Genomic DNA, 20,983 nt, shown 5'->3' on the forward strand with positions numbered 1-20,983 from the left:
TTAAACTTTTTTTTTTTTTTGAAAACTAGGGTTATTAAACTATTAATAATATATTTAATATTAAAAATAATTAAATATATTAATATATAAAGAGGGTGCGGTGCGGTTTATGCGGTTTTATTATTATAAAACCGCAAACCGCACTACACCATACGGTGTAGTGCGGTGCACTATTACTTGTGGTGCGGTGCGGTTATACTATTTTGCGGGCGGTTTTGGTGCGATTTTTGCAGTTTGTGTGGCTTATGCAGTTTGGTGAACACCCCTACTTAGAAATTATAAATAGACTCAATTCAAACTTTAAAAAAAAAAAAATGTTTCTATATAATACTGTGAATGTGTATAATTGTGGTTATTTTTAATTGCACCCGTGTATTCATTTATTAAATAATGGACAATAATTTATTGTCTCAAATACTAATCCCTGTGAGTTAGCTGGTTTAGTTCTTAGAATTGCTATAAATTAAGTTGGATGACTAACAAGAGCCTTGTAGCTCAAATATTTACCAAAATCTAGCCATCCTTAGTGTCTGTCTGGTTGTGGGTGGATAAAACATAGAGAAGGAATGGAAAAGTGAGATAATAGAAGATATTTTAGTTTTTTCTTATGATGTTTATTTGGGTTAGTATAAAAGTGGAGAGATAAACGACTCTTTTGTTTGGTTAAAAATAAAAAAGAAATGATAGAAAATGTAAATTATATAAATTTACTCTAATACCCCTAGTAATAAGAAAAAATAATAATAAATTGGGAAAAACTTATCGTAATATAGGGTGAAAAAGAAAGAAAAAGCAACATTGAATAAGAGAGAAATGGTAAATGAATAATTTCTCATTTAATCCACTCCCTCCCTCCTTTAGGGAGAAAACCATTTCACCCCAAATGGTGGAATTAGAAAGAAAATTCTTAGAACCCCCTATTTTTACTGTCTCCTCTCCTCCCCTCCCCTCCACTCCTTGAACAAACACACTTTTTTCCCCTACTTTTTCTTCTCTCCTCTCTTCTTCCCACTTTTCTCCCCAAAAATATGAACCCTTAATAATTAGTTTGGTTTAGCATTAGAATCCTAATGCATGTTAAGTCCTAATTTGGGCTAATTAATTTGGGATTAAGGTAGAGTACACAACGAGCTATAACTTGATAAAATATCCAGTGGGCCATGCACCAAGATGCTTTGCGTCCAAATCTGACTAAGACCACATGATGTGTGGCCCACGCATCTTTCACGCCTTTTACGATGTTACCTATAAAAGGCTTTTTTATCTTTTTGATTTTGGTGCTTGCTTGCTCGTACCCTTCAAATATCTCATTGATTTTTTTTAAAGAATGAATGAATAATAAAAACGCCATACAGAAAGACCATGCATTTAACACAAAATTTTATAAACTTTATACAAAAATACAACTCTATATAAACAATTTTTAAAAATACTGTATGACTTCATAAACGTTTTACACAAATTCAAATCTTTACAAACCATTTAAGAAAATATGCTATAATTGACTTTAGGTCACAATAATTTTAGCTAATATCATGACTTCAAGTCATAATCTTTACGATTATTTAGCAGCTTGAGCCTTGAATTGGATAAGAGTATAATGAGTGTAGGGCCGGCTTAACAACTTTGAGGGCTTAAGCGAAAATTTTTAGTGGAGTTTTTTTTTTATATTTAAATATTAAATTAAATAATATTTATTGAATTTTTATATATTTAAAATCTATTAAAATTAATTTATTACATGGTTCAATAAATTAGTATCACTATAATACAAATGAGTTGATATAATATACATCAAATTATTAATTAGTGTGATAACTTGTAATAATTGATAAAGTAAGGGTCCATTTAAAATCCACTTATTTTGTTGAAATTGAAATTTTTTTACTGAAAGTGCTGTAAATAAACGTAAAAGTTAGCTGAAATAGTACAGTGGGATCCATAGATAGTACCAAAAAGTCCAGTTGAACTCATTAATAGTAGCAAAAATAAGCTAAATAGTAAAATAAGTTGGCAAAAATAATCTTTGCTAAACGGACACTTATTAGTTAATGTATGGCTATGTGACGTGTAGGGGCGAGCTATGAAGTCAGAAGTGTGAACGATGGACTTAGCTTATGGCTTTATGATGTACTGTGGCCTGTGGGCAGACAATGCATTGCAATGTGCACTGTGCAGTTTTGTCCTATCAAGCTATGTGCACTGTCACTACTATGGGTTGTGCATAACATTATTTTTTTCCCTTTTTAATCTTCCTCATTTTATGATATAATGGGGCATTTTTAATGCATTTTATTGACCAACAAAAGTACTTAAATTTTTTGTAATTAAAATATATAAATATATATATATATATATATATTTATTTTTTTTTACAAGTATGGGCCTTCTTTTATTTTGAGGTCTTAGGCAATTGTATCAATTGTATCTATTGTTCAACCGGCCCTGAATAAGTGCCATATTTAATCATGATTTTAATTTATGATTTCAGTATCAAGAGGATTGTAACTTGATTGACACTTCTTTCTTGGTATTTTTAACATAGATGTCCAAATACAAATCTCACTTCTCCCAATTATTGAATTAAAAAAAATAATAATAAAAACTCCAAATTTTAGTTGAATAAGTTGAAATTGTCGGTAACCATAGGTTAATCTTAATCAACAGAACACATATTTCAGATTGAAGTTAAGTTTGTCCAAATTAAAAAAGGAGGACTCATCATCGGATCTCACGCCTATAAGTGATTGTCATTGACCTAATCTGCTAGACACAATGTGTGTTATTGGACTTGTTTGGTTACCAAAATGAGTTTTAGATGAGTGGCGACCATATCAAGGGGGTTACTCATTTGTTGATACAGATAATATTACTTATTTATCATAATTGGAGTAGCTTTGCTATTGATAGACTACTTCACCACCATGACCCCAAATAAATAATAATAATAATAAAATTCTGGTTGGTCTCGGAGAAATGAATTGCCCTCTATTATAGACATCAATATGCTTCTTCATGGAGAGTTAAAACACTTTGTGAGCTTCTCTTAACACCAATGCAAGTCCTCTTAAAGGGTTGCATTGTGTCCCTAGTCAAATTTCCAGCATGAGAAGTTATCACCCACTTCTCCAGAAGGAAAAATTGGAAATCAAGTGTATAGATACACCATTGTCAGGGTGTGATCACACCTACAACACTAACATTTCTTTGGAGAGAGAGAGAGGCATGGGTTGCTATTAGGGCTATAAACGGACTGAATTGAGCCAAATATTAAAAATTCAAGAACAATATATTTAATTTTATTCGAAAAGTGTCAAGTTTAAGTTTATCACCAAATAAAATTACATGTTCAACTTAGTTCATTTTCTATCAAACAAATTCGAGTTTGTTTACAAGTAACTTAATTAACTTATTCTTTTCCCACAGTAAACATTACAAATTTTTTTTACCGCTTTACAAATCTATATTAATAATTAATAACTAAATTATAGTTAAAATCATATTTTTTGAGTTAATTAGATAAAATGACTTTTTTCGTTTAAGAAACTTTAAAAATTAGATTCATCAATATTAATTGCATTTAAAATACTAAATGAACTATATATTTATATTATCAATAAACCACAAATAATAATTTAATATGTTATTAACTTATTTACAAACTTTTAAATTCAATCTCAAGTATATATTTATATATTTTTATACATGTATACTGTAGGGACAAAGTTTGGAGCCCAAGCCCAAACGTATGGAATCCTGGTCCAATAAGCCTAATACAATGAATTTTGTAGAGTATGAGTCAAAGAACTAGGTCTAGATGAGTTGGACAACGGCTAGCATGGAGTTAAGAATCAATCAAACACGAATAAAAGCTATTATGACCAGAAGACCTTCCGTCCGAGGAGACCAGAATTTGACGTATATATATATATATATATATCACAATATTAGGATTGTTTAGCATGCTACAATATTCTCTCTCACTCTCTTTCTCCCCTTCTTCATGGGGGCTCTTCCACATTCTATAGGCCCTTCCTAATCATCTAGACCTTATACTTGTTGATCACCTGGATCCCCACTTGAGTACCCATCTCATCAGACGCCCTTTTCAGTCCTCTGTGAGTTGCGGCAGCCAAGGCAACACTGTTCAGGGATCTTCTCCACATTAATGCTGCTAAAAAAGTAGCTGCAGTGCATTTAATGTGATGGTGGCAGCTTTTCCTTAAATATTTTAAGTTTTCTTCCCTCTCACGTGTTCAGGGGCACACTTCAACTGCTTAAGTATACGTTTGGTCTGCGTTTGTCGTGTCCGAGGAGGGGTTCCTCCTCGGACCTTCTTCCCTTTGTCTCCCACTGATGAGACTTGTAACGTAAATCATCTAAGTCGTGTTTCTTTTCTCGGACTTGTTAGTGTTCTCGAACAAGGCCCAAGGCCCAATACATTATTTTGGGCCCTAGCCCCCACATATACATATAAATATATAATACTATATATATATATATATATATATGTATGTATGTAAATCGTGCTCTATGCTCATAAGTGTATTCACAAACACATTGTTATGGTGTTTGACTCGTTTAATAATCAAGCCTAAACTTGATTTTGAAATCAACTCATTTACTAAATAAACGAATATAAATAAGGTTTTTTCCAAACTAAGTCTATATGATATTATAAAGAGTTCAATTCATTTACCGTCATAGCTGTCATTTACCAAAAGCACCATCATTGATGGAAGAGGATTGCCTAAAGATAGGGAGAGATGTGGGGTAGGTGTCAGACAGAATGGGGCACAGGTGAGGAACAGGAGATGTTAGAGAAACAAAAAATGGTTCTTTCATTCAAAATGAAATCATGACTTCCACCTCTTAAGTTCAATTTTTTCAATTTAAATTGTGAGTTGAAGTCAAGTTTTCAAATGTGACACCTTTCTATTTACCTCAGCCTACCAAGTCAGCATGAAAATCTTAAATTCAAGCCATGATTTCACCAATGGCTTACTTCAAGCTGTTCACAAAGCAAAAGTAAATAAATTGATAGTCCAATGACAATGATATCATTTGTGGTGTCTTATATTTGTAACTCGAACCTCATCCTCCTTTCCCCATTATCTACCTATCTCAAATAGAAAAATAACTTCTAAGCTCCCCATACATAAGGTCTATAAGCATAAAAAGAAGATGATGCTTCAATTTCTTCGGGTAATTTTTTTTTAATAATATAAATTATTTCTTGTAGCTAAAGATTAATTGCATGCCTTCCATGGAATGGAAGAGCTTTGATTTTTGAGAAAATGTGGAGACACTAGACAAACTTTGATAGTTCTTTTGTACTCATAAAGGAAGAGGAGGCTCTCACTCTCTCATTGTAAGAGCCAACTTCTTCGGCTTGCATGGTTAGACTTGATTTAGTCCAAAACTTTTGTGTAAGAACCCCAAAAAGACGTGGATTGAGATATAACTTATAAAATTACAACTACTGTGCTTTAAAAAAAAAGTTGCAACTACTATAGTAATTTTATCTTTTAAAAAAAAACCAAAACAAAATTATTATATATAGTATAATTTCATACTACAACTTTTTTATTTTTCTTTTCTGGTTCTGATTGTACAAACACTTATACAGAAAACAAAGCAATCAACAGAAAAACTGATTGTTTTCACCGAGGATGAATTCAAACATCAAACCGGATTAAGAGAGAGCAAGTCAGACAAGCATGAAATCTTGAGATGTTACTTTAATGCGTTCAGATATCAGTTCAATATCTTATGGCACATAATAAGAGTTTTGTAAAACTTAGGGGTGTCAAATGGGTGGGCATAGTTGAATTGAATATATAAAACTTATTTACTCATTAAAACCCATTTAACTAATTGCTTTTAACCCAAATCCAATCCAATCCAATCCAATTATTATGGATAAACCCCAACTCATCCAATTACCAAATTATCAAAATTACCAAAATTTCATTAAAGTGAAAACCTCAATTACCCAATTATCAAAATTATCAAAATGCCATTAAAGTGAAAACCCTAACACTCTCTTGGATTCCTCTACCACTCCCTCCAGTCTCCACTCTACTTTCTCGGGAAAAAGAAAAAACAAAGAAAAAAATTTTCTTGGATCTAAAATTTCTTTTTCTTCTTCAGCAAAATCAAAAGATTAGGATTCTTTTTTTCTTCTTCAGCAAAATCAATAGCTGAATTTAGCTAAAAACCCAAATATGATTCATGGGTTTGTCCCTAAATGAATAAAAACTGTAATTTTCCTTTGTTTTCTCAGCAACCAAACACAGCCTAAGACCTCTAATTATTAACCCAAAAAAAAAAAAAATAATAATAATAATAATCAAAGCCAGAAATTTCGATCTCAAAGCCAACCCACAACCACAAAATAAAACCCACAACAACCCAAGCAAAGAAAATCAACCCACAGCCACAAAAGAAAAACTTAGGCGAGATCGGCAAAAGAAAGAAAAAATTCAGGCGAGATCGGTGAGGAGTGGAGGAAGAAAGAAAAAAAAATGAAAGGGAGAAGATAGATCGGCACTGGGCAGGCGAGATCGGCACTGGGTAGGCGAGATCGGCGAGGTGGGCACTCGACTCCATAGCCTCCAACCCCATTCTCTCTCTGCCTTCCTCTCCTCATCCTTCTCCACCACTTCGTTCTCCTCCACCGCCCTCTCCTCCATAGCGTCGTGGTGGTTTCGAATGGAGAAGGCGGATATGGTTCATAAGAAGTGAGACTCAATGGTCTCAATGCTGTGTTTGTTATGCCTCATTGTTCTCTATGAGAGCTAGAGAGAGAAAGAGAGAGAGCAAGTGAGAGAGAGAAGTGTTTGGAAGCTGAGAAAATGAAGGAAAATTAAACGTCTGAGGGCTTCTTCTTTTTTTTTTTCTTTTTTTTTTAATGTTATGGGAAGGGCTGGATTGAATTTGGGTATATTTTTTTGGGTTAAATGGGGCTCAATAGGTTTTTAGTTAAAACCCAATAATTACTGGGCTTAATTGGGTTGATGCCCATTTAACCCAACTAATAATTGGGTGGGTTTGAGTTCAATTAGAGTGAGTGGGTTTGAGTGGGTAAATGGATTTGGACTTACTTTGCCACCCCTAGTAGAACTGTGATAATGGTTTTCTTATCATAGCCTATTATGATATAATTAGCTATGAGAGACTTTAGGAAAAACTAGCTGCAGATCCACATGATGCATGAGAATATAAATATTATGTAATGAAGTGTAATATATAAAAAGTAACCATTACTTCAAGTATTGTCTATTTTTTTTATTAAAAAAAAAGATTTTTAAATGTATTTTTTTTTATCTTTTTATCTCTACAAATATATCATTTTATTATTATTATTTTTTATGTTTGATTAAGATTTTTTAAGGTGAACCATATTCTTCTAACTTCTATTATAGTGTATTATATTTGCTTAATATACAACTAAACATTATAAGTTTCAAATTCATTATTCAAATTTCTCATCTCTTAAGGACTAAAGAAATTATCATAATAATCAAAACTCATTACAAAATTACAATGTTATTTTAACCAAAATTAAAATGAAACTAAAGGAAAAAATAATAGGCTTTATAATAATTTATTGCTTAAACAATTGGTAGGCATATTCAAATTCATGTTTCCAAAAAAACTAAGTATTAACCCAAACAAAAATTCAACCAAAGCCATAAGAGGGAAAGAGAAAACTTTTTTATGGGATATTTAAAAAAAAAACCGCAATACCAAAACACATATTAAAAAAAACCATCAACCTTAATTATTTATAAAAAATAATAAAAATTCACCAAAAGAAAGTAGAGAGAGAGAGAAAGAGTACTCACAGTTTTGTGTGGGAAAAAAAAATGTTTGAATGGAAAAACGATATCAAATTTACAAAATAAAATTGGTAGAAGAAGAGTCAAAATATAAAAAAGAGGAATAAAGTATAACAATAAAGTAGTGGGGAGATAAATAGGCAAAAGGAAAGGGAAAGTTTGGAAGAAGTGTAATAGTAGGTGTGTGAACTAACAGAGAGAAGAAGAGTTTTTTATTATTATTTATAAATAGGGGGAAGAAAAGTTTAAATAGAGAAAAGAAAATTTAAAAAATAAATGAATGACGTGACTACTAATGTGGGTCAATAGGAGCGTAGAAATAATAAATGCTATACTTAAACTTTTAGTAATACATAGATTTACTTCTTTAATTGGTAGAGCATACTTCTCTAATTGTTAGAGCGTACTACCAATGATGACAAGGTTGAAATTGGGTATATGATTCCTTGTAACAACTACAGTAGCTCCAGTTTTTCTTGTGGAATATAAAACTGCATCAATATTAACCTCCACTCAATTAGATAGAGGCTACTTGATGCAGACACAAAATATAGGCCTTCAATTATACATACTTAGAGTATTAGCATTGGAGAATGCTAATGCCAAATCTAAGGAAAATTTGAAATTTTAAGCCCCAAAACCATCTGCATTGGAGAATGCTAAATAACAGTATTGCAAATTTTTTTGCAATACTGCTACAGTGCAATTCTAAACATAGAATTGCACTGTAGCAAGTATTGTAAAAAAATAATAATATTTTATCTGACTCTCTCTCCTCTGTCTCTCATCTCTCGTCTCTGTCTCTCCATCGCTGAACCCAAAAACCGAAACAGCCACCCGCAACCCGCAACCCATATCACGAATTCGCAACCCAGCACAACCAACGATCCACGACCATAGAGCACAGCCAACGATCCACGACCACCCGCAACCTGCAACCCATATCACGAATTCGCAACCCAGCCCAGCCAACGATCCACGACCACAGAGCACAACCACCCGCAACCTAGCACCACAGAGCACAGCCACCCGCAACCCATATCACGAATTTGCGAACCACGACCCACGATCCACAACTGGAGCAGTGCGAGTACGAGCTCGTCATGGAGTGAATGAAGTTTTGGGTTTTATTGAAGCCGAGTTGTGAAATTTAGGATTTTTTGTTTGTGGGTTTTGTTGATTGATGCGTTTTTGGTTGATCTATGAAGTTTTGGGTGTTTGAGTTGATGTTTATTGTTGGACTAGTTCATCACCTCGCCGAAAATGAAGGCTCCGGCGAAAGTTACAGATGGAAGAGAGCTGAAAATGAGAGAGAGGAGAGAGATGGGAGAGAAAAGATATAATTTTGAGATATATTATTTTAATGAGTAAAAGAAGAAAATAGAAGTTTGGAATGTAGAAGTATTGTAAAATAGTATGGTATAATGATAAAGTGGCTTTTTAGAATTGTAAAATAAAGTAGCATTGGAATTTTCCAATGCTAATGCTCTTAGAGCACTAGCCCCCCAGTTGCTATTTTACATCCTAATTCCTTGAAAACAAGCTCCATCCCAGTTGCCAAACCCAAATTTTTTTCCCACCCCACTACAGTGAGGTTGCATATATGCAACCTCACTGTTCACAGGTTGTATAGAAAAATATTAGGGTAAACTGTGTATTTGGTCCCTATCTTATACATCATATTTCAATTTGGTCTCTAACCTTTTAATTGTATCAATTTGGTCTTTAATATTTCAATACCGTGTCAATTTAGTCCTTACTGTTAATTTTTGGATGAAAATTGATGACACGTCTAATGGCCAAAATAAAAAAAATTAACTTTCATTGATGTGACAATACAATAAAATTTTATTTTGACTATTTGACATGTCATCAATTTTCATCCAAGATATAACAATAAGGACTAAATTGACACGATACTGAAAGGTTAGAGACCAAATTGACACAATTAAAAGATTAAGGACCAAATTGAAATATGTTGTAAAGAATAGGGATCAAATATGTATTTTACCCAAGATATTATTATTTTATTAGCCCCTTTTTCTCTCTCCTCTGACTCTCCTTCATCTCATTATTCTTTTTTCCCTTTCTTGCTCTCCGTCCATCTCACTTCTCCATCTCTATGTCTTCTCTCTCTATTTCTCTCTTCTCCATTTCCCACTCTTCTCTCTCTATTTCTCTATTCTTTTTTCCTTTTCTCGGTCTCCCTCTCTCTGAACGAAGCTTTTTGCGCAGCGCGTAGGAGTTTTTTTTTTTTTTTGGTGGATATTTTAATATTTTTTAATTCTGCCGTTTGCCACGTGTGCATTTTCCATTTCTGATGTAACAGCAAGGACCAAAACGGAAAGCGTTTTTCAAGATAGGGACTAAAACTAAAAGCGGTAAAAATAAAATCTAAGGACCAAAGTGAGAATCGACTGAAAATACAGGGACGAAAATGTGATTTTTGCCTTTTTTTTTTCGATTCTATGGTTTTCAGTGGTAGTGGTGGTGATGGGTTTGGTGGGTTACTGGTGGTGATGGGTTTGGTGGGTTACTGGTGGTGATGGGTTGTTGGTGGTGGTGGTGATTGCTGGCCGTGGGTTTAATGGAGAGAGAAGAAGAGAGAAGTGTGAAGTGTATATTATATTATTATTTGATGCTTGGTTTATATTATTTTAATGGGTTGAATATAAAAATAGAAACTGGGATGTGGGGTGAGTTGCAAAATAAGTTGGTAAAATAAATAAAATGATGTTTAAAGATGTAAAATTTACACCCTCAAATACTAATGCTCTTATGGGTGTAAAAGAATTGGGCTTGAAATCCTATTGAGCCCAATCATTTAATAATTAGGGTTTCTTTTATGTAGTTTGTTATTCAATATTTAAGCATAATTTTAAGGTAACTTTTTGGATTGATGGTCACTCCAGCAATGCTTGGTGTCCTACGTTTTATCCCCTTTTTTGCGTTGGCTTTTTTTTTGTGGTTAAATTTGTTTTTGTTTAATTTTGGTATCATTTAACTAGGGTTTTTTTATATACATATTTTGGTATTCTTTATTGGGGTAATTATAATCCCTTTTCTTGAGATTTAAGAGAATGACACTCCATTCCAAACTTAAAGATAAAAAACACTTTCCTACATTGACATGACCAAACTTTGTTAAATTGATATTAAAAATGTTATGCACTAATTTTCCTTTTACTTAATGACAGGCTTCCAAAATTATTATCCATTTTGGAATTAAAATTCATTGTTTTGAATTTTAAAATATTCAAAAGGACTTTTGCTTTTTGCTTTTTGCCTTTTTTCTTTTTTCTACTGGCTGAGAAGAGATTTATCGTTGTAATTTTTTGGTGCATGATAAATTTTGCATTTTAATTATAAATTTATTAGTTATTTTTTTACTAATCATGATTAAACTTTGTTAAAGAAAATCTTATAAAATTTTAAAATATTCCATTATTAATATATAAACAAAAAGGGGAAGTGTTATTTTCTTCAAACGAAGTGAGGTGAATGGTTTTTTTCTTCTAGTTTAGGTGGAGTGTTATTTCCCCAAATCTCAAGGAAGTGGAGTATAATTACCCCTTCTTTATTTAAGCACAATTTTCAATTTTGTAAAAAAGTGTTTTTCTTAATGGTAATAAAGTTTTCTTCAGTTTTATGATTGGTGCCGACTTAAGCTATGCTTGGTGCTAATTCCAAGTAATACTAGGTGAAGACTCGTAGGTTTTATCCCTTATATGATATTTCAATGTTTATTTTCCAGTAAAATTTGTTTTCTGTTGTCCAGCTGCGTCACTACCAATAAGTGGGAGAGGTTGACAAATTTCTTGTGGTTTGTTGCAGGTTGCAACTGACTTTGTTTTTGCAGAGATGAGGCACTTGCTTGAGAGTATGCTACATAAAGTTTTTGAGCTCAGTTAATTCATCACAAAATGAAATTGATTTCCACCCATACATCTTTAGTCCACAATTTAACATAAAAGAAAAATATGCTTAATTAATGTTTACCAAAAATTTTATTAAAAAAAAAAATTCTCAATTAATGTTCCTTTTTCTTCTTTTAATTGTATACGTGAATAGGCTACTTCTTGTGGGCAAAGCATTAGTATGACATACCTTTTGAACGAATAGCTTGACTTTTGAGACAATTTGGAGACTCTGTACGTGGTTTCCATGGTTCTTTTGAATGCACAAAGGAAGATCAACCTGATGAATTTAGATTAAAAATCAAGGTTTATTTTATATAGACAATCAAATATCATAGTTCATGCATAAAATTTTACAAATAAGAGTTTTAAAAAAATGCCTTTTAATTTACCAGACTGGTGACTTCTATTTGAAACACAGTCATCTGACTTAATGAGCCATTTAAATGGAATAATGATTTCATTTCCGTGGCATTCAGAAATGATGCAGGACACAGAGATGAGCCTTAAGAAAAATTTATACGATTTTTGGGTATAAAGATAGGAAGGAAGTATCGACCATTGATTTGTCAATCTCATACAACTTCAGGTTGGAGAAGATTGAACTTGAAGTGAAAAGTTATTTGTAATGAGATCATTGAAAAGCATCTAATATCTCTCCTTAAGATGATTGAAAAGCATATTTATTATTTATGTGATTAGATTTTCATTGAGACGAGGCAAATTTGTTCAAAGAATTAGAAATCTTGTTCATAATAGACATGGAGGCCTTTTCGAGCGGTTCTTGTTTTGAATTTATCAAGTTGCCTTCTCTAATGGGTTAAACACACTATTTTATGTGTGGATGTATAGTGACTTCTTTTTATTTTCCTTGTATTGTTAACTTTAAAGGCGCAATCCCCTATGTCTGGATCCATTATAGCCTTCTTAAAATTGAAACTATGTTTTTCCAATTATGACAGTTTGAAAGAAAAAGAGAAAAATAGAGTTTTCTCACCATTAAAAACCTTCAATTGAGTCCCTGTATCAAGTTGCCTTCTCTAATGGGTTAAACACACTATTTTATGTGTGGATGTATAGTGACTTCTTTTTATTTTCCTTGTATTGTTAACTTTAAAGGCGCAATCCCCTATGTCTGGATCCATTATAGCCTTCTTAAAATTGAAACTAAGTTTTTCCAATTATGACAGTTTGAAAGAAAAAGAGAAAAATAGAGTTTTCTCACCATTAAAAACCTTCAATTGAGTCCCTATCAGCCTTTGAATTTCTTGGAAGAGACTGTCAGCAGTTTCAACAGGTTGCACCAAGGCCTCAATTGAATCCTTATCAGCCTTTACTTGAGCTAAAATACCTATATGACCTACAACAGATAACAGCCATGGTTGGTGATACACTTAACCGTTCTAAGAAAAGACTATTCGATTTAGCAAAATAAACAAGCTTCAACAATAATAGAAAGTTCAAATAGCGGGCAGGGGCTTCTTGATCCACTTTCGACCTTCCCCATCTGTTCTCACGCACAGATACTACTACTTATAATCTTTCCGGCCTTAAGAAGGGAAAGAGAGAGAGAGAATTCCCTAAAAAAAACATTAACAACATATTAAATCAATGTAAGGAAACCTCATCCACGAGGCACTACTCTGACAAGTTACAAAAAAGAGGAAGAAGTTTATTACTTCATTTTCAGTTTTGATTGTACTCTTTTTTTATTATGAAAGTGATACGGATTCTAGTAAAATGATAACAACAAACTTAATGCTACTACTAATACAGTCAATTACTTTTGTGCTGGTGGCAGAAATACTTTCACACCATTCTGCTCTATTAAGGGGTGTGACATCTGTTTGATCAAAAGCAATCGCATCATTTCTCAGTCTCAATCAACTAATTTTACTCCTTGTAGTGCCTCTATCTCAAATCAAATCACCCCTTAATTTTATTCTTTTTGAACATGACATGATCTTTGTTGTCATCTTAAAACATGAAGCAACACAGATCTTTTTTTTTTTAACTGCTCGACTGAAGTACTAATTTTTTTTCTGTTTGTTTCAAAAGAAATGTACCCCAGCCTCTCCTTATGGTCTTCCAAAGGTTCACATCACATGACCCATTAACTATATCCAAGCATCATCCTTCCCAGATACTACCATATTTTATGTCTATGCTGTAAGGGAAAACACAGTATTACACATAGAACTTCATTGTTTGGAGGTTGAATTATAGTGAACAGTGTACAACACATGCTTCCCTCAAAAGTTGACAATACTCAATTGGAGAGAAATTACCAGAATTGATAATTACATCAAGAAGGGCCTGTGACTTTTGATCCAGCTCAAGTCAGCCCATGCAAATCTTTCTCAGCATTAGGAATTGTCTCCTTTCCAATTTTAACATATTCTTCATAAACCATACGGAGCTTGTCCAACTGCTGAAAATGAGAGTCAGCACTTGAGGGGTCCACAGCCAGCACTTTCATATGCTCAACAGAACTTGCTGCCTTTACTCGTTGCTGTAATTCACAAGAAAATATAAGCCACCAGATTTAATGGGCATCCTAGTGACACCAAACATTCCACAAAAAAAAAAAAAAAAAACACTAGAGTGTGCTACAGTCCATTACCAGAATTGATAATTACATCATCAGGGGCCTGTGACTTTCGATCCAGCTTGAGTCAGCTCATGCAAATCTTTCTCAGCATTAGGAATTGTTTCCTTTCCAAGTTTAACATATTTTTCATAAACAATACAGAGCTTGTCCAACTGCTGAAAATGAGAGTCAGCACTTGAGGAATCCACAGCCAGCACTTTCATATGCCCAACAGAACTTGCTGCCTTCACTCGTTGCTGTAATTCACAAGAAAATATAAGCCAGCAGATTTAATGGGCATCCTAGTGCAACGCCGAACATTCCCAGATAAAAAACAAACTAGTGTGTGCTACAGTCCAATGATTAACCTAATGATGAAATAGACCAACCTTTTTAACAAACTCATCTTCCTCTTCCTCAGAGAGAGAGGGCACTCACAGCAAGGGCAAACATGATGAGCACGGGCAACCCTTTCAAAGGGATCAAACATTACCGCATACCAACTGCAATGTTGTATTTGCTGCAGGGGATGCCCCATAATACCATTAGTACCTCTATAATCACAAAAGTGATGCATAAACATACTCATTCAGATATGCATCAATTGATAACATCTGTGAAGCAAATGTCAGGAACCTTTTCTGGACATCTCTTTTCTCTTTAGCTGACTCCAAGACTTTGAGATAAGAATCAATTAGAGATTGTCAATCCAAGGACTGAAGTTTGGATTCAATAAATCTATTCCTTGCTGTATGAAAATCAAATATGAAGCATTATAGAGAAAATGATTTTGACACACTGAACTACTTCGCATAACAACTTGCTTCTTGAAATAAAAGCCACTCCTATATCCTTTTGCCCTCGGAGTGGAGTGGAGACCGCATTACTTGGCCGTCTTCCCCAAGTGGGATATTCGAACTCAAGGAAGCTTACATGTTAGCAAATATAGAAGAAGAGGGATGCCAGACTGAACCGTTTGGAGGGGATTGGATCTGGAAAGTCCTAACCATTCCCAAGGTGAAATGTTTTTTATGGCAGTGCTATCATAAGAGTATTCTGGTTCGAGCTACCCTAGCTGCTAGAAGGATGGAAATACCCCCCTCATGACCGATTTGTAATGAAGCCCCTGAGTCTATAATCCATGCTTTTAGAGACTGTCATTTTGCTCAATACTTTTGAAATTCTTTCCCTTCACCCATACAAGCCACTCTGTTTTATGGAGCTAATCTTTCAACTGGCTGAGATTAAACTGTTGTAGTTCCAAACCTTCTTCTTTTTCGAACATTGACTGGGGCATCATTTTCTCCTTTAGAATCTGGTCCTCATGGCTTCAAAGGAATAGTGTCATCTTCAGGAATGAGAGGTCTCATAGAAACTTGAAGGCAGAGACCTTGGCCAAAGCAAGGGAGTTTACATTCATTGGCATTAATAGGAAGCTAACCTGATCTCACACCGGTATGAAAGTTGGTTGGCTTAGGCCTCCAGTGAGCTGGTATAAGTTGAATTCGGATGGTTCTTCCCTAGGAAATCCTGGGCTAGCGGGAGGAGGGCTGATCCGGAATGATAGTGGAGATTGGGTCAAAGGCTATGCTAGATCCGTTGGTGTAGTGTTACCACCAGTGTTGTAGCTGAGCTGTGGCTGTTGGGATGAGGAGGGCTGATCCGGAATGACAGTGGAGATTGGATCAAAGGCTATGCTAAAGCCATTGGTGTTACCACTAGTGTTGAAGCTCAGCTGTGGCCGTTGAGAGATGGAATCCGACTATGTATTTCCCTTAAACTGGAATTGATGTCATTGTTGAAGATTGTAAGATCGGCTTGAGGGATATTCCTATGGTTAGAATTCAGCATTGCTACAGGGAAGCCAACAAATGTGATGGTGCCCTTGCAAGAGGGGGGAGCTTTGTTATCTCAAGATTTTGTTGTTTTTTTGGAACCCCGCGCTGTTGCTTATAGTTTAGACTCCGCTAAGTTGCTAATGAATTGCCTTTTCACCCAAAAAAAAAAACATTTTTGTACTTGGGGAATTTGCCCCTGGCTTCCTGTAATTTTGAGATTCATTGAGCCAAAGGAAAGTGACAGTCACCATTACCAAGTTAAAAATATAAAATATGAAATATATATATATATATATATATATGTGCGTGCGTGCGTGTTGTTGGGGAGGGCAGAAGTGACTATTATAGCGTTAGAGCATTTGCAGCAGTGGAGCTAAAAAGCTATAATGCTATTTTAGCTCCACCAATATTGCAAAACAAGCTCACAGCAGTGGAGCCAAAGCCATAATATTTGGCTGATTTGCTACAGTGCACATCTATCTATAGATGTGCACTGTAGCACTCATCTAAAAAAAAAAGGTAATTTTTTAATCCTACTCCCAATTAAAATAATAAAAACCCAGCTCTCATCTCTCTCACCGTGGACTTCTCCCATCTCTATCAAGCGCTCATCTCCCAGCTCTCTCAAGCGCTCATCTCCCAGCTCTCATCTCTCTCAAGCTCTCCGTCTCAGTCCGTCTCAGCCGTCCCAGCCCACGCCGTCGCCGTCCCAGCCGTCCCAGCCCACGCCGTCGCCGTCGCTCCTCACCACCATTCTTCCTTTGTTCACGTCCTCGCCTCCGGCGAACAATACCGAAGGGCACCGCAAGAACACGAACCGGCTAAACGGCGTCGGACTGGTGAAGAGAATCCACTCCCCGACATCGGAATCGCCTCGATGTCTCAGCCGATCCTTGAAGTGGCGGTGGAGAGTGAAACCGCCAGCGAAACCGAGTGCCGGAGCGATGAATTCGCGTCGTTTGCTTGAGCCTTGATTTGGGTTTTTTTTTTTTTTTTTTTCTCTGCTGTGGACTGGTGTTTGCTTGAGCGACTGGTGTTTGCTTGAGCCTTGATTTGGGTTGTTTTTTTGTTCTCTGCTGTGGACTGGTGTTTGCTTGAGCCTTGATTTGGGTTTTTTTTTTTTTTCTCTGCCGTGGACTGGTGGTGGTGGTGGTGGATGTCTGTGCTGTGTGGTGGTGGTGGAAGATGTTTGTGCTGTGTGGTGGTGGTGATATGTTATTTTATTAAAGTAGAGATATTATTATTTTATTGTAGTAGAAATATTATTTTATTGTGATGAATATATTATTTTATTGTGTTGAAAGCTAAAATAGATCCACTGCTGTAGCATGTTTGTAGGTAAAATAGATAAAGTAACTTTTAGTAGAGCTAAATTGCTAAAAATTTAGCTCCACTGCTGTGGATGCTCTTATATACCTACAGGCTACACTTATCTTATTAGTGATTCTTTTTTATAAAAAAATTCTTAGTGAGGAAAAATATTTAATGGCTTTAAAAAAAAAAAAGTTATATTGCAAATGAAATAGACCAGAAAGTCGAGAGTAGAGAACCACCAAAACAAGACAGGAACCTAAGGAAATAGCAGTCCTTTTTTTTAGGTTTTAATAACAAACGCAACAAAAACTCAACAGCATTATATATTCCCACACAACCCCATCCAACCCTTATTGAAACCCAAATTGGTCTTCTTTCAACAGAGACCAACCATTTTCTTTCCTCCATAACATCCACCACCAAACACAAAAAGCCCCTACCAAAAAAAAATTCAAAACCTAACATCCTAATAAAAGTCATAAATTTGTAAAAGAAACCATCAAGCCGATCCAAATATATAATATATCTTGGTTTTCTCGATATGCCTTGTTTTCTTGACTCTTCTCAGTACCTGTAGTGAGCAGGCTTGTATGGACCCTCCACAGGGACACTAATGTAGTCAGCCTGGTCCTTGCTGAGCTTGGTGAGCCTAGCCCCAAGTTTGCCAAGGTGAAGTGCAGCAACCTTCTCATCAAGATGCTTTGGCAAGACATAGACCTTCTTCTCATATTTCCCGGTAGTCCTCTCCTTCCACAGCTCAAGCTGTGCAATCACCTGGTTTGTGAATGAGCAAGACATCACGAAACTTGGGTGCCCTGTGGCACAACCCAAGTTCATAAGCCGACCCTCGGCCAACACAATGATGCCTGAGTTTGTATCAGGGAAGACCCACCTGTCTGTTTGGGGCTTGATGGTGATGCGCTTCACACCTGGATAGTTCTCAAGGCCGAGCATGTCAATCTCATTGTCAAAGTGACCAATGTTGCAAACAATGGCATTGTTCTTCATCTTCCTCATGTGGTCGACCATGATGATGTCCTTGTTACCGGTGGTGGTTACAAAGATGTCAGCCTCAGATACAACATCCTCAAGGGTTAGAACTTGGAGGCCTTCCATAAGGGCCTGAAGAGCGCAAATTGGATCAATCTCAGTCACAATCACACGGGCACCAGCTTGCTTCATGGCAGCAGCACAGCCCTTGCCAACATCACCATATCCAGCAACAACAGCAACCTTGCCAGCAATCATGACATCAGTAGCCCTCATCAAACCATCGGGGAGGGAGTGGCGGCATCCATACAAGTTATCAAACTGTTCCAACAAAAGATCACGCCCATTATTAGATCAATCGTGACATACAGATCAATCACTAAAAAAACTTGTAATGTTTAGAAATCAATTTAGGACTACCAATTAAGATTGTTAATGTATTAAAGATCTGCTTTTTAAAAAAAGATGGATCCGTCCAACAATTACAAGTAATCTCACAAAAGTAACGAACACATAAAAGCAAACCCAACATTGGATCTTAGATTCGAAATCCTACAAATACAATAATAAGAAATAAACAAATAAAAAAGATCCACTAGAATATGCATTACTAATTTATTTTTAGACTACACTATTCTTGGAGACCAAATAAAAATAGAGCAAAGATTCAAATTTTAACAATCATTTCTGGTGTTCTCTTTTCAGTCAAAAGTTATCAAAATAGCAAAAGAGTAAACACGAATAGAACACAGAGCATTTCCATATCAGATCTGATGCAAAAACCCAAAAGATAAACTAGATCTAGAACTTAAATCTAATCTAAAAAAGACAAACACAGATCTAAACTAAAATGTCAAAAGACAATGTTTTTAGTTATTACCTTGCTCTTGGTGACGGAGTCGTTAACGTTAATAGCAGGGAACAAGAGGGTACCATTGGCCTGCATCTGGTAAAGCCTCTTAACTCCAGTGGTTGTCTCTTCAGACACACCAACCAATCTTTGCTTCATCTTGTGGTACCTCTTGGGATCTGTCTTCAACCCATCTCTGATAATGGTCAGCACAATCTGGAACTCGGCATTGTCGGTGGAAGCTGGGTCCGGAAGGGTCCCATTCTTCTCAAACAACTCCTCGGCCTTAACGCCCTCGTGGATGAGCAGAGTGGCGTCACCACCGTCGTCGACTATGAGATCGGGCCCACCACCGGGACCCCAGTCGAGAGCACGCTCGGTGCACCACCAGTACTCCTGGAGGGTCTCCCCTTTCCAGGCGAACACGGCGGCGGAGTCACGGGCTATGGCGGCGGCGGCGTGGTCCTGGGTCGAGAAGATGTTGCATGAACACCAACGGACCTCGGCGCCGAGGGCCGTCAGGGTCTCGATGAGGACGGCGGTTTGGATGGTCATGTGGAGAGAGCCGGTGATTCTGGCTCCCTTGAAGGGCTGTGAAGGGCCGAACTCAGTTCTGCAGGACATGAGACCAGGCATCTCGACTTCGGCCAGCTCGATCTCGAGACGACCGAAGTCGGCCTGAGACATGTCCTTCACCTTGTACTCACGACCGCTTGTGGTTTTCTCTACCAACAAAGCCATGTTGAGAATGAGAGTGAGTCGAGAATTGGATCTGATAAAATTTGGGGGAGAGAGAGAGAGAGAGAGAGAGTGAGACACGAGAGACTGAAGGTGCGAATGTGGGGGTATTAATAGGTTAGAGTATGTGAAATGGACGGTGTAGATTGGTTTTAGAGAGTTGGTGGATCTTTGGTAGACTGATGATGAGTTTTGGCGTAGGACACGGAAGCTGATGCGGGGACCCGTGGCTAGAATTAGAAATGAACTAACGATGATAATGCGGGAGAAGCGTGAAGAGGTTCAAAGTCTTTAACTTTTTTTTTTTTATAATTCTATTTATCTCAATTTACTGTAGTTATGCAAATCTGATTTACAATGAGATATTTGTGAAGTTCTACCTTGCAAATTGCAATTGTTAACAGCAAATCTGATGGAATAACAAAATAGAAAGCAATCAAATCTGGGAGATAGTTCGACTGTGACCCATTAGCCAAACAAAGCCGCCAAGCCAGATTTTTTTTCAAAAAGTAAGATCAATTACAATAATAATAATATTGATTAAAATGAAATTTAAGGTGATAAGAGTAAAAAGACAACTTTGATTAATAGGAGTGTTTTTGTTTTTAATTATCTCATTAGATAATGACATCCAAATAAAGAGATATTTTATTAAATACCTTGGAACTCTGTTTGCATGGCTGGCTCCATTCATGCTTCTCACTGCTCTTAATGCTTTGAGTAACTTAGGAAGAATGGAAGATTAGCCTCTTGTGTGCTGTGTTTTTTCGGAATTTGCAGGAGACTTGAGGATAGAGATTGGACAACATTGTAACTATTTGATGATAACAGGAAATTTGAAATTGTGAATTAGTGGAAAACTGAACGTTGAAATTTCAATTTGTAAACTAATGGGAGAGTGC

General features: G+C 35.8%; 1 protein-coding gene and 1 long non-coding RNA gene across 3 annotated transcripts; both read right to left on the reverse strand.

Moving 5' to 3' along the window:
• Positions 1–10,916: 10,916 nt before the first annotated feature.
• On the reverse strand, positions 10,917–16,347 carry LOC126703348 (uncharacterized). 2 transcript variants are annotated; one of them, XR_007648021.1, is made up of 6 exons: positions 14,741–16,347; positions 14,385–14,608; positions 14,050–14,273; positions 12,987–13,121; positions 11,952–12,041; positions 10,917–11,729 (listed from the first exon to the last, which is right to left on the reverse strand). It is a non-coding gene; the product is annotated as an uncharacterized LOC126703348 (long non-coding RNA). The 2 variants fall into 2 exon arrangements; XR_007648020.1 differs by lacking the exon at positions 10,917–11,729 and having other exon boundaries at positions 11,758–12,041.
• A 1,413-nt stretch (positions 16,348–17,760) lies between these two features.
• LOC126703158 (adenosylhomocysteinase) lies at positions 17,761–20,160 on the reverse strand. Its single transcript, XM_050402086.1, has 2 exons — positions 19,374–20,160; positions 17,761–18,814 (listed from the first exon to the last, which is right to left on the reverse strand). Exons 1-2 carry the CDS (start codon positions 20,082–20,084, stop codon positions 18,068–18,070), a joined length of 1,458 nt encoding a protein of 485 aa, XP_050258043.1. The 5' UTR covers positions 20,085–20,160; the 3' UTR covers positions 17,761–18,067.
• Between the last annotated feature and the right edge of the window lie 823 nt (positions 20,161–20,983).

This window comes from Quercus robur, chromosome 10 (genome assembly GCF_932294415.1).
Source record: "Quercus robur chromosome 10, dhQueRobu3.1, whole genome shotgun sequence".
Lineage (NCBI taxonomy): Eukaryota > Viridiplantae > Streptophyta > Magnoliopsida > Fagales > Fagaceae > Quercus > Quercus robur.